Source organism: Neodiprion pinetum, chromosome 7 (genome assembly GCF_021155775.2).
Source record: "Neodiprion pinetum isolate iyNeoPine1 chromosome 7, iyNeoPine1.2, whole genome shotgun sequence".
NCBI lineage: Eukaryota > Metazoa > Arthropoda > Insecta > Hymenoptera > Diprionidae > Neodiprion > Neodiprion pinetum.
The window spans coordinates 9818801-9834814 of NC_060238.1; the positions used below are offsets into that span (position 1 = coordinate 9818801).

Below are 16014 nucleotides of genomic sequence, written 5' to 3' on the forward strand. Positions count from 1 at the left end.
AAATCTAAATCAGCGATAGCAAGGAATAGCGAAGCTATCTCCTGGCTGGTTGACCGTAGAATACACGGAGGTTGGAGTTCGACTGGGCAATCTCGCCGCTGTCGTCAGGTAATCTTCTTCCTGTGATTGGTCGTTTATTTCCCCACTGTGGCGGTCTCGGAACCCCCACTTCAATTCTTGCTCGCGCTCGAGGCGCCCCAACGGGGATCAGTGAAATTATTTTATTATCTTTATTATCATTATTACTATTTTCTGGTAACCTTGATTCTCCCTCTGGTTTTTCTCTCCCGCCTAACCGGCAAAACGTGATCTGCGTAATTTAATAAATAGCGTGATAAATCAACAGTAAATATCAGTGGATTATTTTCCACTCCTTGAAGATATTGAAAATTGTAGCGACGCTCGCTATACCACCATAATTGGGTCATCCCTCTGGTGGCGAGTTACGATTGTGATTGCGTTGCGCGTCTTCGAGAATTGCCGATAGATGACACGTAATGTCATTTCCGTGACTTGGCTAAAGATCTGCGTTCCGGTAAATTTGTCAAAAACGGTTCTTTATAAAAGCCGAGTATGTTATAGATAACATCGTGAGAAAAATTTCCCTTGCTGAGCGTGGTATGGTCTACTGTACCGTTTAAAACTAAGTTTTCGAATACCTTAATCTTACGCACTGTGTCAACGAGCGTAAATTACTTGCTGCCAATGTTACCGGCTGTCAGTGGCACTTTTGGTGCCTCCTGCTGCAAGGTGTTGCAAAATACAGCATATATCACACGTCTGGATGGGCGATATCTGACTTATGTAATTAGAGCACTCACCTTGACTTATACTACGTACACTCTTGTACTCTCGTCTTCAACTTTGCGCGTACCGGAAATCGCCCACTTTCCGCGCTTGTAACATAATACACTCTTCCTTCCTTTTACAAAGTAGAAATGAATTTACCTCTGAGTCAAGTTACTTTGCAGCTGGAGATATCTATTTAAAATTTAATATGTTTTAGTACTTTAATGGAATGAGTACAATGACACAAAATTTTGCCCTTTGAATACATTATAGTACAGATTTATTTTTCTGAAAAATCTCAGGTAAGACATAATTAGAAACAATGACGTGATTGGACTTTCAATGGGTTCATTTATATAATATTTATTGTTATTTCTCGCTCAAATACACATACGCACTGTTGCGTTCTCAGCTTAGAATATTTTGCTCCAACAGGGAGACGAGTAAAAAATTTTATTTATGCAAACAAGTACGATGGCTTCAAGCTAGAAACTTCGACGCATGGTGATTGTTATTGAATCAGCGTCCTGTGTTTCTGGCTGGTCGACGAACCCAAGCTTACCGTAGAATTCATGTGCTTCTTTGTTTGTTTTAGAAACCGTTGTGTGCACGCCAAACGAACCTAGAGTGAATTTTTTTTTATTATTCGCAGTGAGCAAAAAATATAAATTATCATGCAGTAAATATAATATGTTGAGTATTGAGAAAACTAATGAGAAGGGGTGGGTGGGTGGGAGGAATTTCACCCTTTGAATCCTAATGTGTCACAACTCAGTAGAATTGCATAACGGTTACACGGAGTGAAATTCACGCCAAACATAATATTTTCCTTCAAAAATAAGTTCTAAAAATCTGGAAAAAAATGTCTAGGTATTGTTTGAAGTTCGCAGAAAAAGGTCTCTCAATTTTCTTATTTAAAATTGATTGTTTAAATATTGTAAGACTTCGGCAAAGTTAAAGGAAGTGTCAAAAATGTCGAACAAAGCTTTCATTTCGTATGGAGAATGGCGCCAAGTAGTCCAGGAGAATAAAATTAAGTTCTATTCTGGAATAACGTAGGTTAGCCGATTTTTTTATAGATTCATTAAAGACGGACGAACATATTTTCACCTATGCCCCAAAAATTGAGGTCCGGGTTTGTCCGTAACGATTGTTTAAACTTTTGAGACCCTACATTTTGTTAAATAACGTCTTTGTTATGGGTCATACACGGAAACTATTCAAACAACACTTGTTCTTCTCATAATTGTCGATGAAACAAGCTGTCGTGAGATCAACTTCCTCTATTTGTTTAGTTGCAAAATGAAAAATGCTGTGGAAAAAAAAATTCACATTTCTTGTTATAAATAGATGAATAAACAAAGTGTGGCTTTGAAACTATTGGTACAGGTAATATGAAGTGTCTTCAAAATTATCGTGCAAGGCTTTTTTGGCTGTGTTATATAGTTGAGCAACAATCCGCGACAAGCCAAAATCCGTATATCGTCTGCCTTTTCTTATTTGATTGACCCACGGGTTGCTAAAAAATCATGGAGTCAGTTCGTTACTAGTACTTTCCATAAATTTTTTTCTTTTAAACAAATAGAGATATCTCCGAGAATATTCATATTATTGTAAATATCATGATGGATTGTACTTGCCCTTCATTTTACGAGTAATTTAACCCTTCGTACCCGTCGCGCAGAGAGAATCTCTCACGCTCATTTTAAAACTTTTTTCTCTTTATAATTTCAAATGGAATGACCATTTGAAAATTTTTTTACCTTCACTGAATTTTATGCTTTACATGATAGTCAATAAAACTTTTTTAAAAACTCAAAAGTATAAAGCAAAAAAAAATATTTATTGACAGCTGTGAGAATTTCTCTCATCACTTCAGTCAAGTCGTTGATAAGAAAAACCTCAATTCGGATGGCTTCGTTATACTTCGGTTATTTCCGTAGTTTCCAGTCGCCATATTTGAAATTATATATAGATATATAAATATTCCATGTCACTCCGTGTTTTCTATGCTGTTGTAGTTATTGTTTTATTATTTTAAAATTAAAAAAATGTGATAACTAAGTATTGTTATAAATTGATTTTGAGTGACAATATCTTCTTTAAGAAAAATAAAATACTACAATGAAATATACTAGAATTATAACTTCACATTAGTTTATCAAATTTAAAATTTCGCTCTTTGCGCCTGCGCAAATTCAAAATTTCGTTCTTGGCGCTTGCGCAATAGCGTGAGATTTTCTCTCATCACAAGGATCACGACTGTCATACGAAAGACACCTGGTACGAAGGGTTAAAAAAACAAAACCTGAATATCTTGATTAGAACCGGAGATAACGGTGTTTAAGTGTTATTTTATTTATTGTTGTTGTAATTAATATTGAGGGGGAAAAAAATCAGCTATCTCTCAACACCCCAAGGCATCACCGTGAATTTTTTCAGATTTCTAGGTGCGTTGTATCTAGTAAAAAAAAATTTCTCAACGTTCGTCGAGCGGGGTTAGTCGGAGGAATGAAACCGGGTGGCATGGTGGGGGGCTCGAAGCTTTGCGCGCCCGGCTGTTCTCGCCGCTTAATGAACAACTCAATGACTCCGTTAATAATTATCGTACAACATTTTTTCTGTTTTAGAACTAGGCTATTTTTTTCTCAGAAATTCGGTTCTGTAATTAGATTTTTAATGTTTATAATATTTTTTTTTCTTTTGGATTTTAGTCGTATTCTTAGGAAATATTGTTATAAATAACTTGAGATATATATCTGTGAATTTTAAGATAAAATGAAATTAAGAAAAACTTAATTACGGTGGTGTATGTATACATATTGTGACGTGGATTTTTCCCGCTCCATGGTCACTCGGAGAAAATGACCGAGAACTTACCGCGTGCACAACAAATCGGCGTCCGCGAGGTATCCTGGACCTAAAACAATATCGCGAAATTTGTTGGGCGCCTGGCGTGATCAACACGCCTCGAAATCGGTAATGCGATATACCGCAACCATATACTCGATAGGTCAGTACCGCGGAGAGGGGAGGGGTAATTTTTGGGTAGAGAGAGACACGACACACGTACGCCAACACGTTCTCTTACAAAGCAATAATAAAATTAAAATAATATATTTTCAGCCAGCGATAATATAAAACAAAAGAAATAATACTTCAAAAGTCGCTCTTCGCGATTCCAAATACAAATACTTAGGTTTAACAAAAAAAGAAAGAACAAAAAAAAAATTAATAGATCTAGAAGACCTCTACGGCCTACGTGCGCTAGTCGCTGCCTTAAGAATAAACGCTAACTCACAAAAACCAAAAACAAAATTGGACCCGACGCGCTGCCCGAGATCGTCCTCTACGGAATGACGCTAATCGCCAACTTAACAATAAACTCCTCGACGAAACCGGAACCGAAATCCCGACCGACACGCTGACCGCGATCGGTAATAAATCAAAAAAAATTGCTTATGCCTACGGGCGCTAATCGCCACCTTATTACTAACCAATAATACAAACGCCCAAACGAAAAAGGGGATCGTCGCGTTACCCGCGACTGTCCTCTACAAAAGAAAATTCTTATTAACACGCACCCGAGCTCAACTTTCTCCGTGACGTCGGGACGCGGTTCGCGAATTCGAACGCTCCCCTTTCGACGGCTCGCGACCTACACGAGAAATGATACTTTATCGTACTGATTTGACGTGGCCCAGTGTAACGGAATTTGGTTACACTCAAATTCGAAACAATAGTGCCTCGGCTCAAAACGTGACTCGACTCGATCTCCTCGATAACTCGGAATTGGCTCTACTTTATTACGCGCAACTCAGGCTACGGTCACCAAACGAAATAATCAACAAACGAATTTCGAGGATTTTTCGACACGCAAATTACAAACGGCTATCCTTTCTCGGACAAGCCCTCGCTCAATTACTCTCGAAATTCGATCGCGAGAATATTAGCAGCGCTTACCGCTCCACATCCAGTAGACGAACTCGCCTACTCCCTCATGACGATGGCTGTTCATCATTTCTCGCGATCACCACTTCCGTACAATAACGCAAACCCAAAGAAAAACCTGACCTAACGCAACTTCGCCACGGGACTACTGTCTTAGTTAGTCGCCAGAACTCGAGTGATCCCAGATGGCCGATCGGCCGCAACGCCGATCTCGTTACGCTAATCCTTAGTGACGTCATCACCCTAAGAATGCGCAACAATCGATCTGTCATCGATTTTGGAGATTGCGCAACTTGACGCGCACCTGTCGTCGCGACGCGGCGCACAACTCAACGCTAGATCGCGATGTCGTCTTCCGCGCAGCTCTACGGGGTCCTGGGGTTGGGCGGGGTGGTGCTTCCTCGTCGCTAGCTGGTCTCTCGCGGTTGCCTCGGTCGGGTGTAGGCGGGGTGAGCGGGAAGACTGCGGCGCGTCGGCCGCCAGCGGGAATCGCTTCCGCCTTGGATTCCCGCGCTGCAGGGATCTGCGTTGTCTCCCCCTCCGCAGCCTCGGTATCCTTCCCGCGAGATCTCCGCGGTTTCGCCTTGCCTAGAAATATCTTCGACGTCGGAGTTGGTCGCTGGCTTATGGCCGGTGTACTCAAAATAAAAAAAAAAAAACAAAAGCCTGCAATATCTTATTCGTAATTCGCTATTTCGTCCCTGTCGAAGCCCGGATGCGTGACTCCAGTTCTGGCGCTCTCTATGATTATCTCGCGACTCGATTTCCGAAACCCTTATTCCTGGATTCCGCCCAGGGTTCAGGGAGTACCTTGTAACGGGCAGGCCTAGCCGAAATGCAACGTAACAATATATATATATATATATAGATATATAATGGAAGAGCGAGAGAGAGATTCCAAGCGTTACAATGGATTTTTGCTGTGAAATATTTATTTTCCTCACATGTATATGTATATATATTTCTGTACGCAATTTCGAGCGAAAAAAAATATGTATGAATATTTATGGTCACATGTTCACCATTATTTTATGTATTGTAACATTATATATAATTGACGCTTAAATCAGTTTCACTTTTCCTACCATTACCCTAGGTATTTTCAATTTTTTTTTTTATTCAAACTTTGGATGAGTGTAATCTATAGAAATATATATACACATATGAGGAAAATATAAATTTCAAAGCAACAACCCGTTATAACGTCCGGAATCTCTCTCTGGTCTTCCATTATACATATGTGTATGTATATATGTATACATACACACACCACCGAAATTGATTTTTTTTTAATTTCATTTCATCTTAAAATTCACAGATATTATATATCTAAAGTCATTTATAGCAATATTTCCTAAGAATATGACGAAAATCCAAAAGAAAAAAAAAATATTATAAATATTAAAAATCTAATTACAGATTCGAATTGTTGAGAAAAAAATAGCATAGTTCTAAAACAGAAAAAATGTTGTACGATGATTATTAACGGAGTTATTGAGATGTTAATTAAGCGGCGAGAACAGCCGGGCGCGCGAAGCTTCGAGCCCCCCACCATGCCGCCCGGCTTCATTCCTCCGACTATCACCGCTCTTTTTTTTACTAGATACAACGCACCTAGAGATCTGAAAAAATTCACGGTGATGCCTTGGGATGTTGAGAGATGGCTGATTTTTTTTTCCCTCTCAATATTGATTACAACAGCAATAAACAAAATAACACTTAAGCACCGTTATCTCCGGTTCTAATCAAGATATTCAGGTTTTTTTTTTTTTAATTACTTGTAAAATGAAGGGCAAGTACAATCCATCATAATATTCACAATAATATGAATATTCTCTGAGATATCTCTATTTGTTTAAACGAAAAAAATTTCAAGTCACCCAAAAATTGTGATTTTCAAGTATAAAAATTTTTTTTTTCATTTATGAAAAGTACTAGTAACGAACCGACTCCATGATTTTTTAGCAACCCGTGGACCAATCACATAAGAAAGGGCAGACGATATACGGATTTTGGCTTGTCGCGGATTGTTGCTCAACTATATAACACAGCCAAAAAAGCCTTGCACGATAATTTTGAAGACACTTCATATTACCTGTACCATGAGTTTCAAAGCCACACTTTGTTTATTCATCGATTTATAACAAGAAATGTGAATTTTTTTTTTCCACGGCATTTTGCATTTTGCAACTAAACAAATAGAGGAAGTTGATCTCACGACAGCTTGTTTCATCGACAATTATGAGAAGAACAAGTGTTGTTTGAATAGTTTCCGTGTATGACCCATAACAAAGACGTTATTTAACAAAATGTAGGGTCTCAAAAGTTTAAACAATCGTTACGGACAAACCCGGACCTCAATTTTTGGGGCATAGGTGAAAATATGTTCGTCCGTCTTTAATGAATCTATAAAAAAATCGGCTAACCTACGTTATTCCAGAGTAGAAGTCAGTCAATTTCATAACTTATTCGTCTGGACTAAAGATTGGATTTCAGGACTAAGAGACTCTACGAGGAGTTTGAAAAATTTTTGGGTTAAATTCACCCCCAGTGACCCATTAGGGTTAAATATTGATACTGAACGGCTATCACGGTGCGATAAAAATTATCCGACAAACTGCTCTAGGAATAAATTGATGTATTTCTGACGTATTTTGGTGCGCTAAATATGATGACGTTACCCGTTTTTTCCATTACGTCAGGATTTTTATTCTGTCGAAAAGTTTCATTTTTGAAGAAAATTGATATCTTTGGCTCGCATTATCTCCCAAACCGTTACGTAAAGTGCATTAAAAAACCGATGGTATGCGTTATTACCTACGCTTATCTATTGCTATAACTGTAAAGGATAAAAATTTTGGTTTCTGCTGTCAAAATTCACTACTTGGGCTGTTATTTTCGTTGGATGAAAATACCCTTATCGCATTGAAATCATCTTGCATGAAACGTTGAAATCGGAAATAATACATATATCTTAACAAACGTGAAAAATATGGAATTTTCATGGCGAAAATATTTTTCATAGGTATTTGTAAGTGTAATAAAATTGGAAAACAATGGTATATCACTAAATAAGTTATAACATATGACATATACTGTTTCCACCGTACTTTATGTAGCGGTTTGGCAGATAATATGAGTAAAAACAGTGCAATTTTCGTCGAAAATTCTATTTTCCGATCGAATATCTCGCAGCCCTGATATAGTGGAAACAAACGGGCAACAACATCACATTCATCGCACCAAAATACATAGGAACTACACCGAATCATTCGTTGAGTAGTTTTTCGACAAAATTTTGCAGGGCTGTGTTATGATAAAAATTGATACTCTGGAGTAAAATCAAAATCAAATGATTTGTACAGGCTTTCAGAAGCTATTATTTATGAGCAGAAAGAGATGAACGAACTTTCCAGCAAGTGGGTATTCTTTTTTAATTAATAAAATCCACTAAAAAATCATCGGCTTTTCAAGTCGAGAATTCGAAGAGAAGATGCATTTTTTAGGTGGCTGTACCATTAAATATCAATACTATTTTGATCATTTTTTACAATATGATCGCACGTCAAGTGTTTAGTTTAGTTTAACTCACAATCAGTATGTTCGTAAGCTACGGTGTTTGTGCCAGAAATGTGGAAAAAAGAATACGAGAAGTATAAACAACTACTTCGATATCGAGTTTTTACTTCGACCTCTTAAAAGACAGTGAAAAATGAAGTAGAAATATTCGATTTCACTTCACGTTGGCTCATGTTATTTGAAAAACTACTTTTCACAAATTCACTGAACCGACTTCTTTTCCTTTTAATAATTAATCCGGTATAGCTACTTATCAATCAAAATCAATAGAATTGCAACCCTCGAAAATTTGATATTGAACAATGCTAAAGTAATGAAAAAAATAGGCGTGGTAGAATTGTAAAGAATAATTTTGCGAGCAAAATGACTCATCGGAGAGTGAAATCGAACAAATTCTTCAAATTGCTCGCTGTTTTGAAATGAATAATCGACATCACAGCTCTTGTTAATAATTATCATTTTTTTCTGCATTATTCGTAGAAATATTGTAGGTTTTCGAATGCCATGGTTTCCTTACGGGGTGGATGGTTGTGATCACGACGAGCAGTTATCGATGACGATATCATGTACGTGCATGTACGAAGAATAAAGTGATCGAAAAGTTAAATGTTTAAATATACAATTGATTTATTGTAAAAGGTATGGAAAGTACAATGCGAAGATATGGAGGACGAAAAAGGGAAGAAAGGTGAATTCAGATGTTGGCCGATTGAAAGATGATTTGAGAGTGAATATACGGGAGGAAGGATCCAAGCGACTGGCTAGTTGCAATTCAGAGGTAGTATTCTGCTGATGCGATATGGGAGTTGAGGCAATGAGAGGATGATAGTAATAAGATTCACTGTATAAAGTAGCTGTAACAGTATGGGAGAAGGGTCAAAAGTCTGGAGGACATAACGTGTGATAAATACTTGAAGTGTGACCATTTTGTAATAAAATGATGAAACAAGAATTGATTTTTCACCATACAATCTTATTAATATTCTCTCTCGCTCACACATCACTCTTCCTCTCTCTTCTTCTATTCCTCCATTCTCTTGTCCGGTTTACGGACATTTTTTAGCGTTACCAAGGAACGTGCCGTTGTCGCATAAGAAGTATTCACTTAAAAAAACTTGAATGGCTACTGAGGTAACTGCTTTTGTATATACCAGGTCATCTCTTGCAAAGGCTTCGTACGGCGCTACAATATACAAGCTCAGAGATCTTAACGTAAGCTCCGTTATCGAAGCACTAAGAGTCGTGACTATTTACAGTTCCATGTAGTGATATTGTAAATTTACAGAGATAATGGTATTCATTACATTAAAGCAACCATACAAGTAGTCATACAATTTGGGAATAAATTACCCTGGACTTTAATGATATGATTTCACATTATAGTTTTTTATCAGAAATTGCTTCAAATGACGTACTTTGATTTTATTTCAAGTACGAATATGTAGTGAATTTACGTCAAGAAAAAAAATATCATGAACAGTTTATTTTAGCTTAGAACTTTAGCTCGAATTCCATTATACGTACCGGGAGTCTCTGATGAAAGTGCCTATTCCGAGCCACGCGCTCAACCCCCGCACCAACACACGGATAACTTTTACGTGAGCGGAGCGAAGCGGACAAATGCTGCGAACGAAAACTTGTGCATGTGTTGGCGCTGGCGGTGACCACATGGCTTGAAGTCAGTACTTTCACCAAGGACTCCCGATATGTACAAAACTTCATCTTTTGTTTATTAGTACGACTGAAAACTTACCATTTGCCCTTAAAGCAGCAAGAACACAAGTGACAAGCCTCTTTGCAACCGATTGGTCGGTTACACTGGGTAGTATTGAACATATCAGTTTGGAAGGGTATTGTCTGGATAACTCTTCCGCAACGTCAGGCACGAATGCGTGAAAGTATTGTATTGCCTCCTACAAATTGCAATTAACCAAATCAATCCAACTATTATTGCAGCAAACGGTTCGGAGATATACATAAATATTGTGTACTGATTACTAAGGAGTAAGGACATCTTAAACTTGCTGTATTATTAGCAAAAGTGCATATGCGATGTTTTTGGGGGCTCCATTCTAAACGTCACATCATTTTTTACTGCATAGTCTCTGTGTTCTATAAGGTTTAAACATGCTACGGATTTTATGTCAACACGTATCTACCAAGTAACTAGTGGTTGATGGTATTTGAACAGAAAATGTTATTCAAATATAAAACTGGATGTAACAAAACAGTTTGAAAACCAATGTGCATCGAGAATTATTTGGGTAGTAAATTTAAATTTTTAAGAGATTCAATGACGAAGAAAATGGATATAAGTTACTGATTTACCTTCTCATATTGCGGTAGATTTTCGACACTATCGTCTAACGGATATTTTGCTTGAAGTTCTGGAATCCAGGAAATTGCCATCTTCTGATTAAACGCTTTGAGGTTCAAAGCAGCGAGTGCATATCCCACAATGCCATCTTCATCCTCGACAACCATGCACAACTCAGGGCTCAGTAATAGATAGCTTCCTACCAATCTAGACTCATGTAAAACAGTAGAATGACTGTCTCTATGATAAAATTTAGTAGGAGCAGCTAAATAAATGCTTACCTATCAGCTACAACTGAAGTGCCTCCAGATATTTTGTTGCAAATTGTTCGAACTGCATCTTCGTCAATTGCTGAATAAGGTCTAATCGTATAAATTTTACTACACGGAACTTCTGGCGCCTTGTAAACAAACAAATCGTTTCCACTATCTACGGGAATTAATCTCTGTAATTTGAAAATATAAGTACGATAACTTTTGTAATAAACAATCACCAGTTAACTAAACAAATCTTAAATGGCTAGTGAGGTAACTGCTTTTACATACATATACCAGGTAATGTCTTGCAAAAGCTTCGTAGGGCGCTACAATATAGAAGGTCAGAGAACTGCGCGTAAGCTCAATTATCAGAGCACTAAGAGTCGTGACTATTTGCAATTCTATGTAGTTTTATCGTAAAACAGCGACTGCTATGTTTAAGTCGGCTGCAGATCCGGGCAGACGATGACATAACTCACTGTACAGAACTCTTTATGAAGCCTTTGCACGAACTAAGTGACTACGTTCGGGACATCGATCCGTCTACTGATCAACTCTATGGGTTCTTAGCCTATACTATTTTCTATTCAGCTGATAATTTCTTGAATGAAGTCTACTTCTTTTAGAAGGGGTAACATAACTATAAAAATTTTTAACTTTGCCAATTTTTTGGGGATGGAAGAAAAAGTTATGAGACAATAATATTTAAGGAAGTTATTGGGCGTATATTTAAATATGATACAAATAATTATTATCAACAAATATTAAAAAACAGCGACACTGGAGCCATTGTCTTGAGACATGTTGAATTTTGCGACACCCAGTGCACTGGTGCAAACTTAAATCTGGAAAAATATATTACTTGATCTAGATGTTTATGGCTAGAAAAATCCGGAAGGGATATTAAAAATATTGATTTTCGTGTGATTGGCGAGTGTCTGAGTGAAAGACGTTGTATTTTCGACAAAAACAGGGTCATCATTTAACAGTAAATAATGGTTAAATTAACTTATCCAAAATCTCCTACGCATTTCTCTAGTTATAAATATGTGGATTAAGTAACGTTTTTTTCCAGATTCAAATTGGCACGAGTTACACTGCGCGCCGCAGAATTCAACATGTCTCGCGATGATGGCTCCAATATCACTATTTTTTAATATTTGTCGATAATAATTTTTTGTATGATGATTAAATATATGCCTCATAACTTCCTTAAATATTTATACATTGTTACGTTTTCTTCTATTAAAAAAACAATGTCACATTTTTATGTTTTTACAGTGGTGTTACCCCTTAATCAACTCAATTTTCTTGCCCCTTTGACTCCTTACTATTGCCTAGCTGTTATGTTTTATCAATATAAATTATTAATTACTAGACATGTAAACCGAAAATCCCTCTTAAAATAGCCTTTTCAAGCGACACAGCGCGTTTGCACCAACACATACTTGACTTTGCCATGAGCTGAAGGCGACAGGCGAGTTTTAACTTGACATTAAGGGGAAGTAACTGAGTGAATTTTCCAAATATTCGATTTTGTTTGTTGTTGTTGTTGTTGTTGTTGTTGTTGTTGTTGTTGTTGTTGTTGTTGTTGTATTTTATTATTCTTATTTTTATTATTATATATTTTTTATTATTATTTTATTATAAATTGTAGTTCAAAGAATGTCTTATACAAATTTCATGCAGAAATTCGCAATATTATAGAAGTTGTGGGTTATTCTGCAAAATGCGGCAGAACGTCGAGCGCGCGGTCGATCGGGTTTGCAACTATCGCGCTGGGCCTTTTGTTATACCGATCAGGTATACAAGGGTAGGATAACCCTGGGTGCCTGGGGTTGTTTCGAAGCACCGGTCTATCATTCATCCTACAGAGGTGAACAGTATTTTCTATTCTGTGCATCATTAGTGAAATCGATAAAATGAACCGTAAAGATCAGCGAAATAAAATCTCAAGAACGGATAGATCGACGTTCAAGATCCGTAAAGACAATCCTCCGGAAAAAACGTCCGTTGAATCAGCATGAATGTGAAAAAGATGACAGTAAAATGTGTGCTTCTGCCGAAAAAATTCGAAATTCAATTGAATTAGAACCGATTGTGAATCACGACATCGAATACGTTCTGTTGAATTTTGTGACTATTTTTTGGTTTATCAGTGAACACGTGAAATGTAAAGACTGCGGACAGACAATTACCATTACGAAAACCTGGGATTGCTGATCAACAGTAAGGTAAAAAATATTCCTATCGTGCGAGTAATTTTGCTGACAAACTTCGAAACAGTATTGAAGTACACTTTTTGAAAAATGGGTCATTCCATGTCAAATCGACCAATAGTTGGAATCGACCCCCTTCGATTTGGCCGAATTTTGGTCAGGAGTTTTATTTCATCCTATTACGAAGTTCTGCCAAAGGAAAAAATTAAAAAATTTTTTTTCAAAAGATATGAAGAACTCAAAATTTCACAATTTGTCCTGTTTTTAAACTTATATTTTAAATATCTTGAAAACTATTGCAAATTAAGAAATGATCAATGGTTAATTTCAAAGGCGATACTTGGGGCTGTGAAAAAATAAATTCTCGAAAAAAAATTTTTAAAAATCTCAAATTTTTGAAATTTTGAATTTTTAAAAGTTCTCAAAATTGACGCTCGACAATAAATTCTTGACTCAAATTTTTTTGTATACTACCTTGAACCAATCTTAAGAGATCCTGAAATTTTTGAAACTGTGTTTTTTGATTTTTCCAAAATATGAATTTTTGAATTTTATTAAAAAAAAATTATTTCAGCATCATGGAGACTCAGGATTTCTTAACGGCACAGCTCGGCGAATCTGTGGTGTGTCCTAAGAGTCACCCTCGCGCTTCCCAAGGTGACCCACTCCTCGACTCACCTTCCCTAAACCGTAACGTAGTACTTAGTTGTCCTAAATCTCTTTGTCATTTGTAATAGTTTAATTGATTACCCTGGTTGTCCTAAATCTCTTTGTCATTTGTCATAGTTCAATTGATTACCCTAGTCGTCCAAATCTCTGTTTGTCATTTGCAATAGTGTACTTGATTTATTTCATTAAACAAAATATAAACCAGTGTGGACAATCCGAGTCCCATCCATTCGTCTTGTCCATACCACTGAGATCCTGTCACCCAGAATACTGTACTTTCATCACAGCAGGTGTGTTTACACTTTATATAAGCGAAGCCCAAAGTAATTTATTTCCATCCGCTCGCGAATAGATTACATATATATCCTTTTAGATCACGCTGAACGAGATCCTTTGGATTATCGTCCGTGCGTGACACTCCGAAACAATATATGTATTGTATGAGTACTGAACATCACGTCGAAACTTATTCGAAAAATCGTCAAGCATTTTTCATGACATGACAGTGAAGGGTTATGGATTGAAAAAGTCAATCTTAAAGACATTGTCGTGAAGATTCACAGCAGTCTGAAACTGTTGCGAGCATTTTTCTGAAACGATTGAGGTTGGCTTAACCTCTCCCTCTATCCGCGTAAGTAAGCCTTCATGTGCTCTTGCTACGGTTTAACCTTTTTCAAGCCTGTACTCACTTTTTTTTGCCCACAAACCCTCTTTCTGTAGATTTCTTGTACCTTGTGTGAACCATCTTTCTGGCTTGCTTTTTGAACTCATTGCACTGCCCTCTACATTTTCCTGCTTTTAATATTGACTTCGGTGAGCTTACATAACCTCTTTCTATCATAGCATGCCTGTACCTTACCATTGCTCTGCTGTCTTGACCGCTGCACTTCACTGATGTCGTCATAACTTTGGTGCCGCTGGTACATAGCTACACTTATTTCGGCCAGTCGGCTCGGGATCTATGTATCCGTGAGGGTGGTCCTTATTTTGAGGGCAAGGGGGGAGATTATCATTGAGACACCCCCCAGATCTATTCAAAATCATTAAAAGAAAATGCGTGTAATGTTTTAAGCCTCTACGACAACTGGAATACATGCGTCTAACAATAAGCTCTACAAGTCTTAAATGTAAAATACACGTAGTATTTATAACCGGTTATTTCGTTTTGTAAGACTTTGGTGTAAATGAATGGACCGATCTAAAAATTGGCAGAGTTGTTGTTTACAATCTGAAAATTCCAAAATTTCATTATAATTTTGATATACATTTCTTTATATACATATGCCCAATAACATCGCTTTTATTAGGCTTATATGTATACAAGGGAACACTAATGTGAGATTTTTAAATTTTCAGGGTTTGTTCCTATCATTATAAGCAATAACTCGGCCAAGTTGCAAATCAATCCATAATTTTTGCCAAAGTCATACAAAACGAAATAACTGATTATACCAATTACATGTATTTTATTTTGAAATCTTTCGGAGCTTAGAGGCACGTGTTCCAGTTGGTGTCGAGGCTTCAAACTTTACACAGATTTTTTTTATTGATTTGAAACAGATCTGGAGGGAGTCCCAATCAAAATTTTTCCAAACCCCAACTAAATGTGTCCTTCTTCGATACTTCTACAAACTTCTTTTCGCTAGCAGAGCTGCTGTTAAGGCCAGAGGTTTCAAATATACGTGGCATTACAATAGCGTCGTTCAGACAATGTTTGTGGATGCCAAGCACACTTGTCAGATCCATTCCAACCAGTGTTCTTGAACCCTTTAAAGCAGTCACAACCTCCGCGCACCGCTCAAATCTGTGGAAAGACTATCATCTGCCTCTAGGTCTAGGCAGTTTCTCTTGATTGCGTGTGGAACTCTCCTCACTCGGCCCTATGGTGGGTCTTGTCCTGGCTCTGGTGGCGCAACTCATGGTGGTTCACATCCTGTATCGCCTGTTGCGTTCTTGGCTCTAGAATTAGAATCATTTTCAATAACGTCACTTTGCTTACTCTTCTCTATCGCTCTGGACGTCTATTTCTCTAGAAGATTCGTATCTGAACCTGTACCACTTTGATGCAAACTCCATCCGTGGTCATCTGGATTACATGCACTTTCATTTCGTCTTATTTAACTATTACTTCATCGCCGTAACCCAGTTTTTGCTTCATTTAGAGATCTTCGAAGCCTCTCTAGTCACGGTCAGTTACTCTCTGTTCCCAAGTTATCGTGTTGGTAAGATGGGT

The 16014-nt window shown here is 37.4% G+C and overlaps 1 protein-coding gene across 2 annotated transcripts in view; it reads right to left on the minus strand.

Moving 5' to 3' along the window:
- Positions 1 to 1136: 1136 nt before the first annotated feature.
- The window catches only part of Oga (O-GlcNAcase), a 184571-nt gene continuing 169693 nt past the window's right edge, over positions 1137 to 16014 (minus strand). For both annotated transcript variants that reach the window (XM_046633996.2, XM_046633995.2), the window contains 4 exons: positions 10918 to 11081; positions 10648 to 10843; positions 10073 to 10232; positions 1137 to 1411 (listed from right to left, as the gene is read on the minus strand). In XM_046633996.2, the coding sequence (XP_046489952.1) occupies positions 1275 to 1411; positions 10073 to 10232; positions 10648 to 10843; positions 10918 to 11081 (657 nt within the window). In that variant the 3' untranslated portion in view covers positions 1137 to 1274. The remainder of the gene's footprint in view (positions 1412 to 10072; positions 10233 to 10647; positions 10844 to 10917; positions 11082 to 16014) is intronic.